General features: G+C 45.1%; 1 protein-coding gene across 2 annotated transcripts in view; it reads left to right on the forward strand.

Annotated features, from left to right (window-relative positions):
- Lama4 (laminin subunit alpha 4) overlaps positions 1-18,196 on the forward strand; it is a 153,352-nt gene that overhangs the window by 55,219 nt on the left and 79,937 nt on the right. The window contains exons 4-7 of one of the 2 annotated variants that reach the window (XM_045154001.1): positions 1,260-1,340; positions 11,836-12,050; positions 14,704-14,799; positions 16,181-16,332. In XM_045154001.1, coding sequence (XP_045009936.1) covers positions 1,260-1,340; positions 11,836-12,050; positions 14,704-14,799; positions 16,181-16,332 — 544 coding nt within the window. The remainder of the gene's footprint in view (positions 1-1,259; positions 1,341-11,835; positions 12,051-14,703; positions 14,800-16,180; positions 16,333-18,196) is intronic. The other variant, XM_045154002.1, reaches the window with a different exon arrangement.

Below are 18,196 nucleotides of genomic sequence, written 5' to 3' on the forward strand. Positions count from 1 at the left end.
CAAACTGTTACAGAAAATAAATGGTGGGTATTGCCTTTCAGTCAGAAGCACACTGTTTTCTGATGCATTGTATAAATGCCTTCAAAGCAAACAAATCCATCTGCCTTCCTTCAATGATCATTTTGGGGCAAAATTGCTGAGACAGACAAGAACGTGAGACCAGGAGGTCACACTGCGTTGGCTGCACGGTACATACGTCCAAACTAATTTAAAAGTCTTTAAATATTTATACACCCGTGTGCGCACACACATACACACCCCTCACTCTACACAGTTGTGTGTCAGTGTAGAATTTCTCATACTTGTGACAAGTAATACTCTATCTCTCCTGCCTTAATAACTAAGGCAGCTATTTATTATGCTAGGCCAAGATTTTTATTAGCTTTCTATCTTATGTGTAGATTTTTATTAGTTTTAGGGAAAAAAAGAAAGAGGAGAAAGAACCATTTTATTATGGTTCCTGTGTCTTGCTTGAGACTTGTTTTTGTTACTGTGGTCTGCTTGAGTTGGTTCCTTCACCCTTGGCCCCAACAGTTTAGGTACAAAGTGAGAGACAGTGATGCTCTACGAAGGTTATCTTGCTTAGGACTGGTCAAAAGGAGAGAGAGAAATAGAGACTCAAAAGTTGGAAGGGGACTGGTTGGGAAGAAGAAAGGGTTTTGCAAGGTTGGAAGGGCATAAGGTAATGGAGTGTGAATATGATCACAGTGCATTACATACATGTGTGAAATTTCCAAAAAGAAAATCAAAATTAAGTTCAATTTTGAAAACAGAGGACTACTGCAGAAAAATATGAAGAAACTCTGAAATGTATATGCAGAAAGTGATGACAATATACAGAAGTTTTTAAATATATCTAAAGGTACAGTTGAATTTTGAATATTTCTGGCTTTTGGGATATGCATTTTGAACTTGTTTTTATATGCAAATATTATATATAGGCATATGTGCATACATACATACATGCAGCTGGCAACGTTCCTTCAGGTCAAATAATCTAGTACAAATAATCTAGTATGGTAGTAATTCTTCTATGGAGAAATAAAGTGAACATGGGAAATATCCCACTAAGGGAGTGATATCTCCTCTCTGGGTTTGATGATCCAAACTTTCCTGAGAGGTAATGATTTAATTTAAATAAACACGTCAAATAATCACACCCCATTCACTGAAGAGGGGCCAAATTGAAATGATCTAATCATAAGACAGCCTTTTCAATAATATGTAGAATAACTTCTATCACTTGCTTCCAATTCTAGTTTTGCAGAATCCTGCTACAGGAAAAATGGGGCTGTCCGATGCATTTGTAAAGAAAACTATGCTGGACCTAACTGTGAGAGGTAGGTGGATAGATTCTCCATGTTCTGTGGGTTCAACAGAAACTTTTTGTTTCTCTGACCATCAGCTTTTCCATGTTTCTCTTGGGTCAGTTTTGAGGTAGGTACTCAAGACGGGGATGGGGGAACGCCACAGCACCTCATGGAGGAACTGTCCCCAGGCCCTAGGTACCAAGACAGCTCTAGCTCTATGTCTCCTTGGGGTCCATGCCCCAACTACTTCTCAGGATAAAAAAGAGAGAGGAAACTGAATCTGGGTGAACTGGAAATATAATATTCTAAATGATTTTAGCAATCTCTCCTCCTCTCTCTCTCTCTCTCTCTCTCTCTCTCTCTCTCTCTCTCTCTCTCTCTCTCCTCTTTCATTACAAACCCCATTCTATAACTCACTCCCCAAAAAAGTATGAGGGCTCCTGGGTAAGTAGAAGGTAAGTCATGTATCATGAATTTTCTGTTGCTCTATAGAGTAGTGAATGTGTAAAAGCCACCAATCCACGTCTACCAGGTTTTCCAATTTTGTGGAATATAGGTTTTAAAATATGTCCTGATAATTCTTCTAATTCCATTTGTGTCAGTTGTGCTGTATCCATTTTCATTTCTAATCTTGCTGATTTGAGTCTTCTCTTTTTTTCTTTTGCTCAAAATGGCCAGTGGTTTATCAATTTTGAGGTTTGTCCTCAGTGTCTATTGCCATTTTCCTGAAGCTGGTTGTCAGGCCAGCAATGAGAGCAGCACTCATGCTTAAATGGACATTTTTCTGTAGTTTCTGCTGGGCCCTGGCAGATCTGCTAAGGCTTGGTTCTCCCTGGCTTTTGCTGCCATCTGTTAAATAAATAAATAAACACTCTCCAAACATGAGTGAAAACAGCATGGATTAAGGGGGATAAGCATAGCTGATTAGGAGATGTTTTGATAGGTATAGCCATTCTTTTTGGCCAAAGGCTAATGGGAGCTTCTCTCTGGAGTTTATGGCTATTGTGTCCATAGGATTCTGACCTGGTTCTCAGTACCAGGTTTGAATTCTCTCCCACTGAGCTAGTTCTCATTCCTTTTATGAAGTATGTTTCACTAGTTCAGCTTTGTTTTTCACCTAGAAAACAATGTCAAGACTTATTTAAAATAGTAATGGGGTAATGAGGAAGTCATACTTATTAAAATACATGCATCATCTTTGCTGAGTTATTCTTGTAAGCAAAATAAGTTTTCACTCATGGGTATATAGAATATAAAAATAAATATTAATTTTGTCATAGCTGCGATTCTTATCGTTGTGTACTTTTCACTGTTTTATAATAGTTTTCTGCAATAACTTTGGGTTTCTTTTTTTTAAAAGAGTTTAAACTTATTTATTTATTAGAGAGAGATAGAAATAGCATGCCAGGGCCTCTAGCCACTACATACGGACTCCATCATGTGCATCTGGCTTGCATGGGACATGCAGAATTGAACCCGTGTCCTTAGGTTCCTCAGGCATGCTCCTTAACGTTGCTAAGCCATCTCTCCAGACCAATTTTGGGTTTCTTAATTACATTTCAGTTATTTAAGCAACTTAAATTTAGCAGCACAGCCAACGATCCAGTTTTATGTTTCACTGAATATAAATATTTTGATCAAATTGAAAATGTGTAACTATATTCATAGTTTAAAAATAAAGCCACCAATCTATTATTTAAACACTCTCAAATCACCTTCTGCAACATAAGCAAGGTCTAGGGGAGTCTGCATTTTCTGAATCCCTGTTTGTTGTTTACACAAAGTGCTCCTTTCAATTGCTGCTAGCTTTGCTCAAATAAGAAAGACTTTGGCAATTAAGCATGTGAGGATTCCTGCTGAATACTTCCTTATAAATAGCTGCCTGCCATTCATTCCACCTGTTGGCACTGACGACTTTTTAAGATAAAGTGTCTTTCACTGAAAGCATCTTGCAGAATGGTCTTCATGTTTGTAACTGAGACCCATTAACATTGGCCTCACCATTGACTGAGGCAGCTCAGGGGTGTAGCTCCCTAAAGACAGGGAGTGGGACAAGAGGTGGCAGACAGCACACACAGGGCAGCTGCCCTCCTGCAGTGGGACTCAGAATCTCAGCTGGTGGCTTAAAGAGCAAACCCTTGATTACAAGCAATGTTCCTCCAAAGAAAATACCCTGTATCTCTCAAAGAGTAGTTCTGGGACTCAAAAAAAAGAAAGAAAGAGGCGGGGAGAAAGAGAGAGAGAGAGAGAGAGAGAGAGAGAGAGAGAGAGAGAGGGAGGGAGGGAGGGAGGGAGGGAGGGAGGGAGGGAGGGAGGGAGGAAGGAAGGAAGGAAGGAAGGAAGGGAAGGAGGGAGGAGAAAAAACAACCCATACATTCTGTGGTACAGAACCAAATCTACCTTGTTATCTCATTCATTACAAGTGAAAAATGTAGGTAATTCTTCTACCTTGTGAGTGGAATTTTCCTGTCTGTTGACATGTTAGAGGAAAACTGAATGCTGAGGGACCATGTGAGAGTCATCCCTCAGGGGTGACCTAACAAAGGTGATCACATAGGCTTATGACATTCTGCATTTCCTCAGTTGGGGCTACAGAAATAATGAGGCACCTAATTTGATTTTTTTTTTTTAAATAGAAAGAACTATAGTCTGGGAACTGGAGGTTGAGTGTTAGAAAGAGTCAGTGTCTATCTTATCTTAACTTGACCACTTGGTGAGCCTCTGGGGTGAGTTATTTGATTTCTACAAATGTCAGTACCCAGAAACAAAGCCTCCACCTCATGCGCTGTTGTGAGGTGGTCTGGTCAGGCTGGGTGGCATCTGGCACTGAGTACATGTTCCGTGAGAACTAGCTGATGAAGATGAGTCATTGTCTCATTTCCACCACTGGCATAATGTGCACCTGAGACAAGTTTGTTCACCTTCCTGAATCTGTTTCCTTAGCTAGAAATTGTAACTTTGAACTAAATAGTGTTGTCTGTCAACAGTCTGCTCAGTCCTCCCTCTGTAAGTTCCTCATTTGTCAGCCTTATAACCACCATGAGAGAGGTCCCATTTTGTCATTTTGTTGATGAGGAAATGGAGACTTTCTGAAAGCACATCACTGCTAAGCGGGAAACACAGGGTTTGAACACTCTGAGTGAGCATCTGCATTCTTTGCCCTGTCTTTACACTGATTTTCCCTAATGCCTCATTGTGTGTCTTCTATTGGGAAGCTTTTTTTGACAGCCATCTAGGTGAGCTTCTGAAGTGCAAGGGACCCTTGCTAACCTGTTAGAGCCCATGAATGGGGACTACATCCACTGAGGGCTGGAAGTGAGTTTCTGGGAACTTTCACCTGCATGGGGGTGTCATTGTGAGCGCTTGCTCAATTGCTCTTCAGCTCCTCCCTCCCTCTCACCCATCTCCCCCCCCACACACACACACCATCCCTCCCAGAGAGAATATACTGAGACCTTTTACATCCAAAACTGATCTCACCATCCAGGGTAGAGGAGGGCAGGTACCATTTATCTAAGACACAGTCTCTTGTTGTCAAGGCACATCAAAGCTAGAGGGGGAAACAGAACCGAAAAGCACTCATCACAAAGCAGAGAAAAATAAAGGTAAAGCCGGATACAGTGGCTCATGCTTGTCGTCACAACTTTCCAGGAGACTGAGGCAGAAGGATCATTTGATCCCAGTTCAGGGCAAGCCTGGGCAACAAAACAGATACTGTCTCTGTAAAGAATTAAACAAGTAACACCTAAATAGAAAGATGAGGACCACCCTGGGCAGTAAAGGAAGACACTGTCTCTTTAAAAATGAAATGAGAGATTTCTAACTACAAGAATAGCCCCTCTGTAGAAGGCTGCATCATCCAGGAGGCCTTGATTTGTGTTTGACCTTGGAACTGAACAGACCTTTCCTGTTTTAAACAGCCACGTTCTAAGTTGTTCAGAGTTAAGCTTCACCTAATCTATACTTTCTGCATGTTGGTAAACTTGAACCTCTATGCAAGCTCTCCAGCTGGTTTTTTTTATGGATGTCTGTGTCAAACAAAAGTAGAACTGAGCCAATCCAAGAGCACTTCTCTGTACTTGGAGATGACTCCATCGGCCGGGGATTTGTCCTATTTTCCATTGCCATGACTAAATGTCAGACGCTGGATGATTTATAAAGAGAGGAAAGTTCACTTCTCATGGGTCTGTAGAGTGAGAAGTCCAAAGCTGACGAGACGAGTCTGGCAAGAGCCTCCTGATGGTAGGACTGAAAGGTTCCAGGGTGGCACAGGGAGCGCTGTGGAAAGGCTGAGCAAGCCAGGCCGAGAGCACTCACTTTCCTTTATTAACACTCAAAGGATTCGGTTGTCCTCCCCCCACGCGCCCTACCCCTGTAGCCTCTGCTTTCGGGTTACTTGGGTCCTTTTACTCTCCCCCCTTCTCCTCACCTCTCGTTCCTCTCTAGTCTCCTGTCTAGTTTCACAGTCTGTACCCACTGTCGTGCACACCAGATCGTGAGGAGAACTTCTGACACCGTCTCACGCTAAGGCTACGATTGCGATGGCAAAGATGATACTAACATTTGTCAAGTGCCTTCTCTGTGTCACTGTTATAAGCACTTCGCCACAGGGAAGCCTCAAAACTAACATCGTAAAGCATCATTGCAGCCTTGTTTGCAGAGGAAGACTGGGACATCGACCCAGAGAAGTTAAGTCGCTTTGCTCAAAATCACATACTATAAACTGTTAAGTGATAATCTCAAAAAGAAAAAAAAAAAAACACAGCAGCAATTGAATGTCCCTTTTTGGAAAAAAAAAAAAATCAGCCATGCGATCCCAGGAAGATGGAAAAGGGTGTTCTAGAATCAGCTAAATCAAGTCGTTGCTATCAGGCCGGGAGCTGAGACACGGCACAGCCTTGTGGAAGACATGCACTGTTCTCCGTCGCAGCCCAGTGTGACCTGCACTCCGTAAGAAGTGCATCTGAACGATGACAAGCCTGAGGCTTAGAGCCATGGGGAGTCTTAATCTAAGGTCACACAGTTGTTTCCTGACAAACCCAGAACCAAAACCAAGGGCCCTTAGTGTGCAGCCCGGTTTTCAGTTCACAAACTGTTGGGATCTCAGTGCTTCAGCATGCCAGGGGCCTTAAATCACACGCTTGCATCCTTCTAGTTTTGTGGTGGATTGAGAAACCTGCTAGACTGTATGCTGACTCGTGACATAGTCCTGCTTCTGGAGGATGAGGGACAGAGCGGGATGACCGTGAAACCCCTTTAGGAATGGCAGACATTGTGTCATCAGATGATGATGTAGATGTTGATGGTGGCCTTGGTGACAGAAAAGAAGAGTGAGGAAATGGGGAAAAGCACCAACAGTTAGGGTAACTTTCTGTGATGCACAAATTTAGTCACATTCTCAATGAGAGCACCAACTCTTTGGAACAAGCTCACATCTGCTCTCTACATGAAGTTCTTCCAGTGCCTGCTCTCTGTGGCCTCTGAATTCCTGCTGTCTGGCCAGACTGGCTACCTGCACTCTCCTGGCCTGATTTTTAAGTATTTGGGAAAAGTATTTAAGTAGTGGAGAGCATTCAGAAGATGCACATTTTGTAATAGGTTCTTGTTTTCTCTCTTCTCATTGAAACTCAAGGATGGCTGCAGAGTGACCCTTCCCAGATAAATTTCTGAGCTTCCCAGACAGGGATCCTGGGCTCCCTTGAAAAAGATTTTCACTGACAGCTATGCAGCTCTTTGAGGACAAACTAAAAAGAGGGGAGAGGAGAAGAGCATCCAACACCTCCAAACAATAGCTTTTGGTCAAAATTGCCTTTTATTTAAGGCTAGCTATGATGAGGCATGGCTATGATCACAGTACTTGCAGGGGGTGGGGGTGGGGGGGGCATAAGGATCAGGAATTCAGGGTCATCCTTGCTACATAGTAACCTTGTCTCAAATTTTAAAGTGTCTTCTTTTCCAAATAATATATTTTTTAGTTTTACACTTTGCCTAAATAATACAATGATTAACTGAAGTGACAAGGTTCACATGCCATAGTTCTTCTATTTAGACAATTAGTTTGTGCTACTGGGCAAGGAATATGGCACCAGCAGGATGACCCGAGATCAGATGCCTAGAATCCATGCAAAACTAGACACAGTGTGCACCCCAGGTATCCCAGCAATCTTCGGGCAAGATAGGAGACGAGACAGGAGGATCTCTGGAAACTCTCAGGACAGCTAGACTGGTTCATGCAGCAGCAAACAAGAGACCTGCCTCAAGCAAAGTGGGGGATGAAGTCAAGACACCCAAGGATGCCTTCTGACCCCCATGTGTACATCACAGCATGCCCCGGCATGTGTGTCTATGTACACACACCCACACATACACACACACACACGCACACACACACACGCACACACACACACACACTCAAAGAATTTTTTTAATTATCCACTTTATTTTCTGGGGGAGAGCAAGTCACTAACAGACCTAGAAAGGAGACTGAACAAATATGCATCAGACTAGGCTTTTAGGAGCCAGGACTGACAAATGATTCTAAAGTCAGCTGCTGATTCTTTCCTTTACTTATCATGTCTTTTGGGGGTAATAGACTTGACGCATAAAGAATATTTGATTATTCAACTATTATAATCATGAATCCATTAATAGGATAACTCATTAGCACCACTCTTGTGCATTGGAAAGAGCATTAACCATAGAGCCCACATGATGGCCGAGCCCTGCAGCAGCAAATGGACTATGGAGTTTGTCCTATACCAACTTCCTCATCTACAAATGTAGGGTTTTCCGGGCAGTCCAGAGTAAACCCTTGTATGCACTGTCTGGGAAACTCTGCAAGGCAGGAAGTTTAAACTACAGCTCCTGAGTTGCCTCTGAACTCACCACCAGAGATGCTCTTAAAACTCAGAGGTTTTCATTATGGCTGAGATTCCAATTCACAGAATCAAAGGCTTGGTTTTCCTCTGGTGGGAGACCAGGACCCAACCTATGCTGATTGAATGCACTGGGATCAACTGGAAAAAACAAACTGACGCCCATCCTCCATGAGCTTGGGCAAGAGCTTTTCATCCCCAGACTTCAAGATTCCCAGCCACACACGGAGGAGGCAGATACACGTCCTCCCTCAGTGAGCCTAATACCTTGTTTGGTGAACTTCATGCAGTAAAGAACAGAAATTCAGTCTAGTCACATGCCCTAAGTGAATGGTTTGTGCTGGTTTGGGGACCAAAGGTCCCATAAATTGGAGATATAAAGACATGAAGAAATATGAATAATCAAACTCACAGAACATTGCCTCTCGGGGTGTTTGCTTTGTAGAATACGGAGAATTTACCACCACTTTCTTCCTGTTCACAGACTTGACTCTGATTTGTAGAGTTCAGTATATTATGTTTAATGCCTTTCCTGTTCTTTCAGAACATAGACTACGTGTTGTCCCCCTTCCTGTCACCCTCTGTGCTTTCCATAAAACAGACATGAATTGTCCCCCTGTTGGATGAAAATTTGCTCATTCATTCACAGTGGCAACAGTGTGGTCCAGGGCGGAGCAAAGGAAGGAATGTGGGGGTTGTAAGGTCTGGGCCTTGAACTGTGGCAACCTAACCATGTGATCCAGGAAAACTGAAGTGGCCTCTCAGCCTCAGAATGCCAGGCCTTTGCTACCCATCTCCCAGGTGTCACCAGGGTCCCACTAATGTCACACAGAAGCTGTGAGTTACAGTGCAAACCAAGGTGTGAGGACCAACCGCGCACCATCAATACAACTTGACCAAGAAACCCAGACATCATCGGACTGGAGAGATGGCTTAGCGGTTAAGTGCTTGCCTGTGAAGCCTAAGGACCCCGGTTCGAGGCTCGATTCCCCAGGACCCACGTTAGCCAGATGCACAAGGGGGCGCAGGCGTCCGGAGTTTGTTTGCAGTGCCTGGAGGCCGCCCATTCTGTCTCTCTCCCCGCCCCTCTCTCTCTCTGCCTCTTTCTCTGTCTGTTGCTCTCAAATAAATAAATAAAAATAACAACAAAATTTTAAAAAAGAAACCCAGACATCAGGAAAAAGGCTAAGAGAACATGCACAGAATGTTGGGGAGTCATTCGGTTAGGGATTCAGGGTGCGAGTTGTTTTCATTCGTGTCTCTGTTTTCAAATGTTCTGAATCATTGGTTCTCTCACTTTAAAGTTTAAAGGGAACTCTTGGAAAAAAAAATGTAGTGTTTTATTATTACTGGCTAGGGCCTGTTGATTTCCTTGGAAAATCGTCCTTTCCTTTCCACTCCCAAGGCCAGCGCCCTAACCCACGCCCACCACATTCCGCCCTGGTCTCCCTGTTCCACTCTAGAGACCGCTGTGCAGTGCGAAGCCAACCCTGGCTTCCTTTGGCATCTCTCCCATCACATCCAGACCTCTCCATTGCCTTCCTTTCCTTTCCACACGAGCACTCCTTCTTCTGCCTGCATCTTCAGCTCCAGTTACACGATGACCACTTGTCCCTTCCAGCTTCTGCCTGCAGCTCCCTTGGCCATCTTCCACACAGGCCAAGGCTCTGTACTCAACAGAGGAGCTTCCCTGCCCACGAGTAAAATTGTAATTCTGCATAAAAATTCGAATTTGCTCATTTTTTTTCTTCTTCAAAATTAGGCAGATCTGTCAGACCTAGTCCTTCATCCCATAAAGGCTGGTCACAGCTGACGGGAGCCTACTGGCAGGTCATCCTTGGTTAGGGTCAGCAAGACCTTGGCTGGCACTGTCCCTGTCTGAGAGTAGTGGAGGAAGGGGACATCTTCCCAGCAGAGGCAGTTCCCCCCAGGGTCCATGGCTCCACAGCTCAGCCAGGCGAACGAAGGCTGGACAGATTTCAGTCTCCACCATCCCACTTGGCTGGGTGACTTTGTGCCAGGCCCAACACAATGACACAGTCCCTGGATGGCTCTTCTCCCACAGTCAGTGCAGGTACGTGACTGGTTCAGGTAGTACTTACCCAGAAGCACCACAGTCCAGTTTCACTCTGTGTCTGGTGGTCTCAGCCCTGCCATGTGCTCTTGTCCAGGCACAAGATGGCAGTCAGCAGTCAAGAGCATGGCCTGATGAGTCTTCTCTAACCCAAAGACAAGAGAGAGAGCATGCCTCTCTGTAACCTTCAGACAAGAGGGAGCCATGAGCTCCACGCACTCACCCCTAAGCCAATGCCAATCTCTGTGGCTGAGCAGAATGCTCCACACTGACTGGCTCATGTTTGGTTCTTGAATTATTCATGCCGGCGCGACAGATGGTGATTGAGGCCAGTGCCTCTCAGTAGAGGCTTTACGAACATCTTGTCCAGGATGTTCCTCAGCTGTACCCTACTAATGCATCTCATTGCAGTACATTGAGCAAACCTGACCACGCCCAACACATCCCAGATGTGCACAGTAACCCCTGGAATTACCAACAATGCCCCCCATACCAATTTCATCCAGACATGCCTGCATCTGGAGTATGGCTGAACCGAATGGTCTACAGCACAGTGGAGAGGGGTTGGTTCGTTCAAAAAGCAATCTGCCACCAGACGTGGAGGCAAACGCCTCTAATGCCAGCTCTTGGGAGGCTAAGGCAGGAGAATTGATCATGAGTTCCAGACCAGACTGGGCTATATAATGAGATAATGTCTCAAAAGTAAACAAAATTGGCTGGGGAGATGGCTCAGTAAAGTGCTTGTTGGTCAACGTCAAATCCCCAGCCCTCACTAAAATGCCAGGTGTAGTGGCATGCCTATACCCTGGAGCTGAGGAAGCATAGACAGGAAGACTCCTAGGGTTTGCTAGGTAGCTACTAGAGCTAACTGAATCAGTGAGCTCTAGGTTCAGTGAGAGACCCTGACTCAAAGAATAAGATGGAGAAGTGTGGTGGGTTTTGAAAGTAATACCCCATAACCCCAGGTATTTTGGGTAGGTTAAGTTTCCTACTTAAGTCTTAAGCAAGTTGATCCCTACTGGAGGAGGTGTATGTCATTGGGGGTGGTTCTTGAGTCAGCCCTAAGTGAGTGTTCCATCAGCTAGTGTTTCTGGCTCTTATTGTCTCTCTGTGGTGGATGAAGCGAGCCATCTTCCTCTGCCATGATGAAGCTGCCCCTGGAATCTGGAATCCTGGAACAATCCCTTTCCTCCCATAAGCTGTGTCTGGTTGTATATTTGTCCCAGCAACAAGAAAGTGACTGCAACAGAAAGTAACTAAGAAAGACCTCAAGCATCGGCCCGTGGCCTCCACCTGTACACACACATGCATGAGCACCAGCACGCATGTGTACCCTTGCACATATGAACATGCACACACATATGTGAGCATGCTATACACAAATACATACGTAAGTGCCTATGTAATGAAACAAGAAGATCCTGGCCTTACCAGGGATGTGAGAGAGCAGGAATGACTTCTGGGTGGTCAATCTGTAAACATCCACTATATATTTCTTCTACATAGGAAAGGTTTTTAAAACAATGGAATAACAGCTAGGCATGCTAAGATGTTTAATATGTTTAACACCTTTCAGATGTGCTCCTGGTTACTATGGAAACCCCTTACTTGTTGGAAGCACTTGTAAGAAATGTGACTGCAGTGGAAATTCGGATCCCAACCTGATCTTTGAAGATTGTGATGAGGTCACTGGCCAGTGCAGGAACTGCCTACGCAACACCACGGGGTTCAAGTGTGAACGCTGTGCTCCTGGTTACTATGGGGATGCCAGGACAGCCAAGAACTGTGCAGGTATGAGACCCCAATCCTCTGTGCGGCCAGCATAGCTCTCTGAATTTAGATGAATGATTTTTCTTAGAGAAACACTGCAAATGTCTTTTTGCCACTTTTTTCTAGGGTAACACAGAGAATATGTGCACCCCATATTTACCAGGGCTAGACATTTTTATCAAGGCAACCAGGCTCAGCCCATGGGTAGAACCAACAGATACTAACACAGATGACCTTGTCTTATTTCACCTTTGTAGTTTTGACTGAAGAAATAAATCAGACCTTGATGAATTACCTGTCATTCACCAAAAGACTAAGTGAAATCTTGTATGGTTCAAATTGGTTTTCCTGTTTTGGAAGCTATGCCTCCTATTTCAGTTACGCTTAGTAAAGCTGATGTGTCAGCTAAGTAAATTAGCAATCGCATGCCCTCTCCACATTGCCTCAAATTGCCAGAGTAGACCTCAAGGATGGTGTAAGAAATCCTCCTGGTCAGAAGTCATGCAGATTGAAATGCACACATTTTATTCACAACTTCTCCAATCCACTTGATACATAGAGTGGAGCCCTTCAGAAGTGAGGAGTCAAAAGGGCTGAGGCTGAGTTGTTTCTTACTCCTAAGTGATTCTGAGGAAAGAAGGGAGAGAGGAGAGGATGTGTTCTTGTGGCCTGCGTTGGGAGACATCCCTGGGCTGAAATAATCTCACAAGGAACTACAGAGTGAAGGTTTAGCACCAAGCAGGGTGGCATGAGGCCTGGGCAAGTCACAGTGAAATAAAACATGCCTGTGCAACCAGCAGTCCTCCCAGACCCTTGACCCCAGGAATGGCAGCAGCAGGAGGGGAACGCTGCGTCCTGACCACAGAGAGGCCGTCGGAAATCACTGACACAAGAGCAATGCCTAACAGGTTGGCGCCCTTCTTTTCAAACTGTCTGCCAAGCTTATGTTTACATAAGAAAGCTGCAGAGCCCTTTTTTTCCTAAAAATTTTAAAATATTTATTTATTTGAGAGAGAGACAGGGGAGAGAGAGTGTGTGTGCATCAGGGCCTCTAGCCACTGCAAATGAATGCCAGACGCATGCATCGCCTTGTGTATCCTGGGGAATTGAACCTGGGTCCTTGGCCTTCACAGGCAAGCTCCTTAATTGCTAAGCCGTCTCTCCAGCCCCAGAGCACTCTCAGAAGAGAAATACATGTGGGAGGCGATAGAGCACAAGCTTGCTGAAGGATTTAATATATCAAAACATGTGGAACACTGCACAGCTGAAATGTAATAAGTGGCTTTCCCACTTGGAGCTATTTTTTTTATGATTGTTCTGCAAAGACAGTTACGAGGTGGAGAAAACTCCTAATTCTATCCTAGCTTATGAAGTTAGCTCTTGGAGATAACTTGGGAATTCCTCTTCAAGCATTACAAATGAATATCGACAAAACATTCAGTGAAGACTCTGAACTGTGGTGGTAGGACATATGCTTAGCATTTGCAAGGCCCTGGGTTCAATTCCCCATCCCTCCCTGGATTGAAAAATGAACAGTCTGATTAGATTGGAGGTTTGTTTTGTTTCATTTCAAACAAGGGCGAAGGAGATAGACACAGAGAACACTCAACTCCTACCAAACCAGATATCCAGAGACACAGAGGCTCCTAAGACCTCATCACTGAAGTAGACCTAAAATGAACCCAACATGGCTCAGGGAAATTCGCAGAAGAGGAGGTGGAAAGATTGTTAGAGCCACATGTTGGGATATTATGCAGAGACATTGCCTCTTGCCAGTAACTGATGGCTAACCCCACAATGCACGACTCACATTCCCCAATGAGGAGGGTCCCTGAAGCGGAGGAAGAACAGGGAAGAGGCTAATGATGGTACCAGCATGGCTGTATACCTGCTCTGTACATAACTAATCATAATAAAACTTAAACATGCACACCCACACAAAAAGCATTTTGAGGCCACCCTGAGACTCCAGAGTCAATTCCAGGTCAGCCTGGGCTAGAGTGAGATCCTACCTTGAAAAAACAACAAAAAAAAAGCATTATTGAAAATGAGCAGTAGATGAATAATGTGTTCTTGTGCTTTTTAAACTCTTGTTAACATGGTCCTACTTGTCCAGGGCCATTACATTATTCTTACCCATCCCACTGATAGCTCTCATTTGGAGATTTGGCATCTTGTCTTGCCAAGGGTCAAATGTTTGTACACCAAGAACAGCTCCTGGGCCTCCTGAGTCTCTCTTCTGGAGCTTTTCCTCCCTCCCACCTGCCAGGGACCAGCCCTGATGCTGAATTAAACTGGAGACTGTGAGAAAAGAAGGCTTTCCAAGCTGAGTGTGGGAGCTCCACAGCCCTTGAGTTCCTTGTGAAATTTTCCCAGGTCTTCTTGGACTAAAACACTTGCAGAGTCATGTATGGCAATGTCCTCAAAAGTTGGGAGAGAAATCAGGAAATTCTGATTCTGTGTTGCCTTACTGTCACTTTCAAACTCTTCCCTTGAGCTGAACTGGGTGAGGAGAGTGATTACCTCAGACTCCACAGTCTTAAGAACAAATATAATTACTCCCCACTGACAAAGTACACACCGATAGCCAATACTTCTGGAAACAATGAAAGCACTGCCCTGTTTTCAGTGTTAAAAGATGACTCCTTAATCTCTTGTTTTTGTTTCCCCGCAGTGTGCAACTGTGGGGGCGGCCCATGTGACAGCGTAACCGGACGGTGCTTGGAAGAAGGTTTTGAACTCCCTACAGGCATGGACTGCCCAACCATAAGTAAAAATAACAGTACATGAATGACTAACCCCACTTTCTCTAATGTGCTGCAGGTGTGGGATTAAGAGCCATGTGATATCACTCTCTCTACAAACTGCTTCAGTCCCAGCCCTAGACTTACCCCTGCCCATATCCCAGACTAATGAACCTTACACAGAGCACCCTGGTGGTCTTCTTGACCCTGTTCAGCAATTAAATGGTTGACACAGACATATCACTATGACAGAAAGCTCCCTTATCCCGTCTTCACATTCTGCCTTGCACCCAGTGGGTGGTAAAGGCAACCTCTAACTCCCAGGGGCCAGGGCTCGTTCCCTTGTGTCTGCATTGTCTCTTGAGGTCCTCAGATGATAATGCGGTTAGCACCTGCTGACCCTGAGACACCAGGAGGCTTACGTAGCTTTCCCTCACGTCACTTCAGATCTGAAGTGTGACCATAAATAACATATTTAGACATGAATGAAACAGAGCTGCCTTCTTGGATCATCCTTGCCCCTGATCACTGAAGCTTGAGCAGCCACACCAGAAGCAAAGCTTTGGGCTTGCAGAGTGTTTTAACATCAACCAGCCCCTTCCTCAAACGGAAGTGCATTTGTGCCAGTCTCTCTGAACAGAAGAGGTTGATACCACCACTATGCCACATCTTAGAAGAGGACCAGGATATGAGACACACACAGGGCAAATTTTGCACAATGATCCAATAGCCTGTCCCCTGGCCAGGCTTAAGCATCTCCGCAAGCAGTCTGAGAGAGCTTATAGGCAATACCATGTTGCCTTTCAATAACAAATTAACATATTAATATGCATTAACCCTTTGGTCTCTGTTTACCAGCCCTCCAGAGGAGAGTATTACCTGAGGGAAAGAGCTTGGGAACCAGCAAGGTGGAAGGGAGGTCAAGGCAAAGTTCCAAACACGGTGGGGATTCCTTTTGATTGTATCCAAGAAGGGCCACTGGGTCCTGGAAGTGATCACTTGAGCAGGAGCAATGAGAAACCAGGCCCGTGTCTCTCTGGGTCATATTCAGCCTATAAACGCCATCTCCAGAGACCAGGACTGGACATTAGCAAACAGTGGTGCCCTGCAGATCTGCTCCTCCTGACCCTGGGCCATGAGGGGAGCTACCCCTCACTGGGGGGCTTGCCTTTGTGTTTCCTTCCTTGTTCAAGCCAGCACTTCCTGTTCCTGCTGCCGGCTTATCACTGTGTTATAAGTGGGAGTCGTGCTTGACATACAGGCTGCATCAGGAGTACTTGTGAGGACCACAGCAGCTCCTCAGGAAATGAAAATAAACAGTACTTACCCAGGAAGTGAGCAGCCCTATCTACTTAAAGCAGTATGCCTTCTGGTTCCGCGGAAATGATGGGCCTGTTTCACCTCCAGGCTGTGACCAGTGCATCTGGGACCTGACGGATGACCTGCGGTTGGCGGCACTGTCCATGGAGGAGAGCAAATCGGGGCTGCTGAGCGTGTCCTCGGGGGCGGCTGCCCATCGGCACGTGACTGACATGAACGCCACCATCTACCTCCTCAAGGTATGTCCAGGGTCCCCTGGCTGAATGGCAGACTGCTGGACCTTTACGTCTCACACAAGGAATGTGCAGGTTCAGGGGAAATGACGAAAAGTTCATTGGATCCATGAGCTTCAGCCTCGATCGAGAGCTGCCAGCTACAAAAGACTATGGCAAATGAAATAACTAACAAAAAGACCGCGTCTCCCTACAGAACCGTTAAGCAAATGAAACGCTCTGCCTCTGTGAAGTTCCACGGAGCTTAGTCACAAGATGACCACAAACCTGTTAGAACTTAGCCTCAAGTTACAAGGGCTTTTCTCTCTTCTCTACCTTTTCTCCTCACACTTGTTCCCTCTCATTTTTCCAGCGCCCCCCACCACAAACCCACACCCATGCTCTGTTTCTTCTCGTGGCACCCAGAAATAAGTCAGAGGTAGACAGTGAAATAGAAACTGTGAAGGGCTTTTTATATCAAAGCTTCAGAAACTTTGTTTTCTCTAAGTCATGGACTTCAAACACAACAACAGATTTTTTTATAAACAATGCAGGTAACTTAAGACATCAGAATTCATACCAGCCCACTGTTTGATGTAGTTTTTCTTTCCTTTTTTATTTTTATTTATTTTTTTTTTTGAGATAGAGTCTCACTCTAACCCATGCTGACTTGAAATTCACCGTGTAGTCTCAGGGTGACCTCAAACTCATGACAATCCTCCTACCTCTGCCTCCCAAGTGCTGGGATTAAAGGTGTGTGCCACCACGCCCAGCTGGCATAGCTAGCTGCTTTAGGGACAAAACACCCAACAAAAGCAGCTGATGGGAGAAAAGGATTTATTTGGCCTTATAGTTGCAAAGTGTTGCTTCATCAAGGCAGGGAAAAGATGGTACAGTAGAGGCGAGACATCATATCTTGCCACAGAAGCGGGCAGGAAGCAAAAGAGTGAGCTGAGCTATGACTGGCAAGGGGTAGCTGTGTTGCAACACCACTAAGCTCACCCCCAGCAACACCACCTCCAGCAAGGCTCCACCTCTTTGTTTTTTGTTTTTGGGGTTTTTTTTGGGGGGGGTTTCAAGGTAGGGTCTCACTCTAGCCCAGGCTGACCTGGAATTCACTATGGAGTCTCAGGGTGGCCTCGAACTCACAGCAATCCTCCTACCTCTGCCTCCCAAGTGCTGGGATTAAAGGCATGCGCCACCACACCCGGCAAGGCTCCACCTCTTAAAACTGCCATCAGCTGGGGACCAAGTATTCAAAACACTTGAGGTTATGGGGGACATTTCATTCAAACCAGCACACTATTTTACTTTGTTTTAAGATAACATAATGGTTAAATGGTAAGAGTATGAGGTTTAAAACAAGGTTGTTGGCATTCATACCCTAATCCTGACCTTTACTGAGTGACCTTAGATCAGTGATTTAACCTCTTTGTTCTTCAGCATGCAAATGAGGCAATTATCACATCTATCTCATGGATTGTTGCGGAAATTCAATCACACCTATCTCATGGGTTGTTGAGGCATTGTGTTGAGATATGTAAAGCCACCGTTAAAACAGTTTCTAGCATAGCAAGTACTTGTTGATTTTTGAAGGCGTAAATAGTGTCCATAATGACTGCCTGAAAATGTGCAACATAAACCAAAATAACCATCCTCAGTTGTAGTGCTGGGAAGAAAGTTAGTGAGAATCCTGCTCCAAACGTAGAGATGATGATGCTCTTGGAGACCCAGGAGGGCACTAAGCCCCAGAGAAGCCACTCAGACTGGCCAGTGCAGAGCACTGGACTCCTTGCTCAAGGTGCACCCTCACGTGGGTCTTGACGTAGCTGACAGCAAGGCAGTGCCAGCATTCACAGGTAATCCAAGGTAAAGTTAGGACAGCTGCTTT

The sequence above is a fragment of the Jaculus jaculus genome, chromosome 7, assembly GCF_020740685.1.
Source record: "Jaculus jaculus isolate mJacJac1 chromosome 7, mJacJac1.mat.Y.cur, whole genome shotgun sequence".
NCBI classification, from domain to species: Eukaryota; Metazoa; Chordata; class Mammalia; order Rodentia; family Dipodidae; genus Jaculus; species Jaculus jaculus.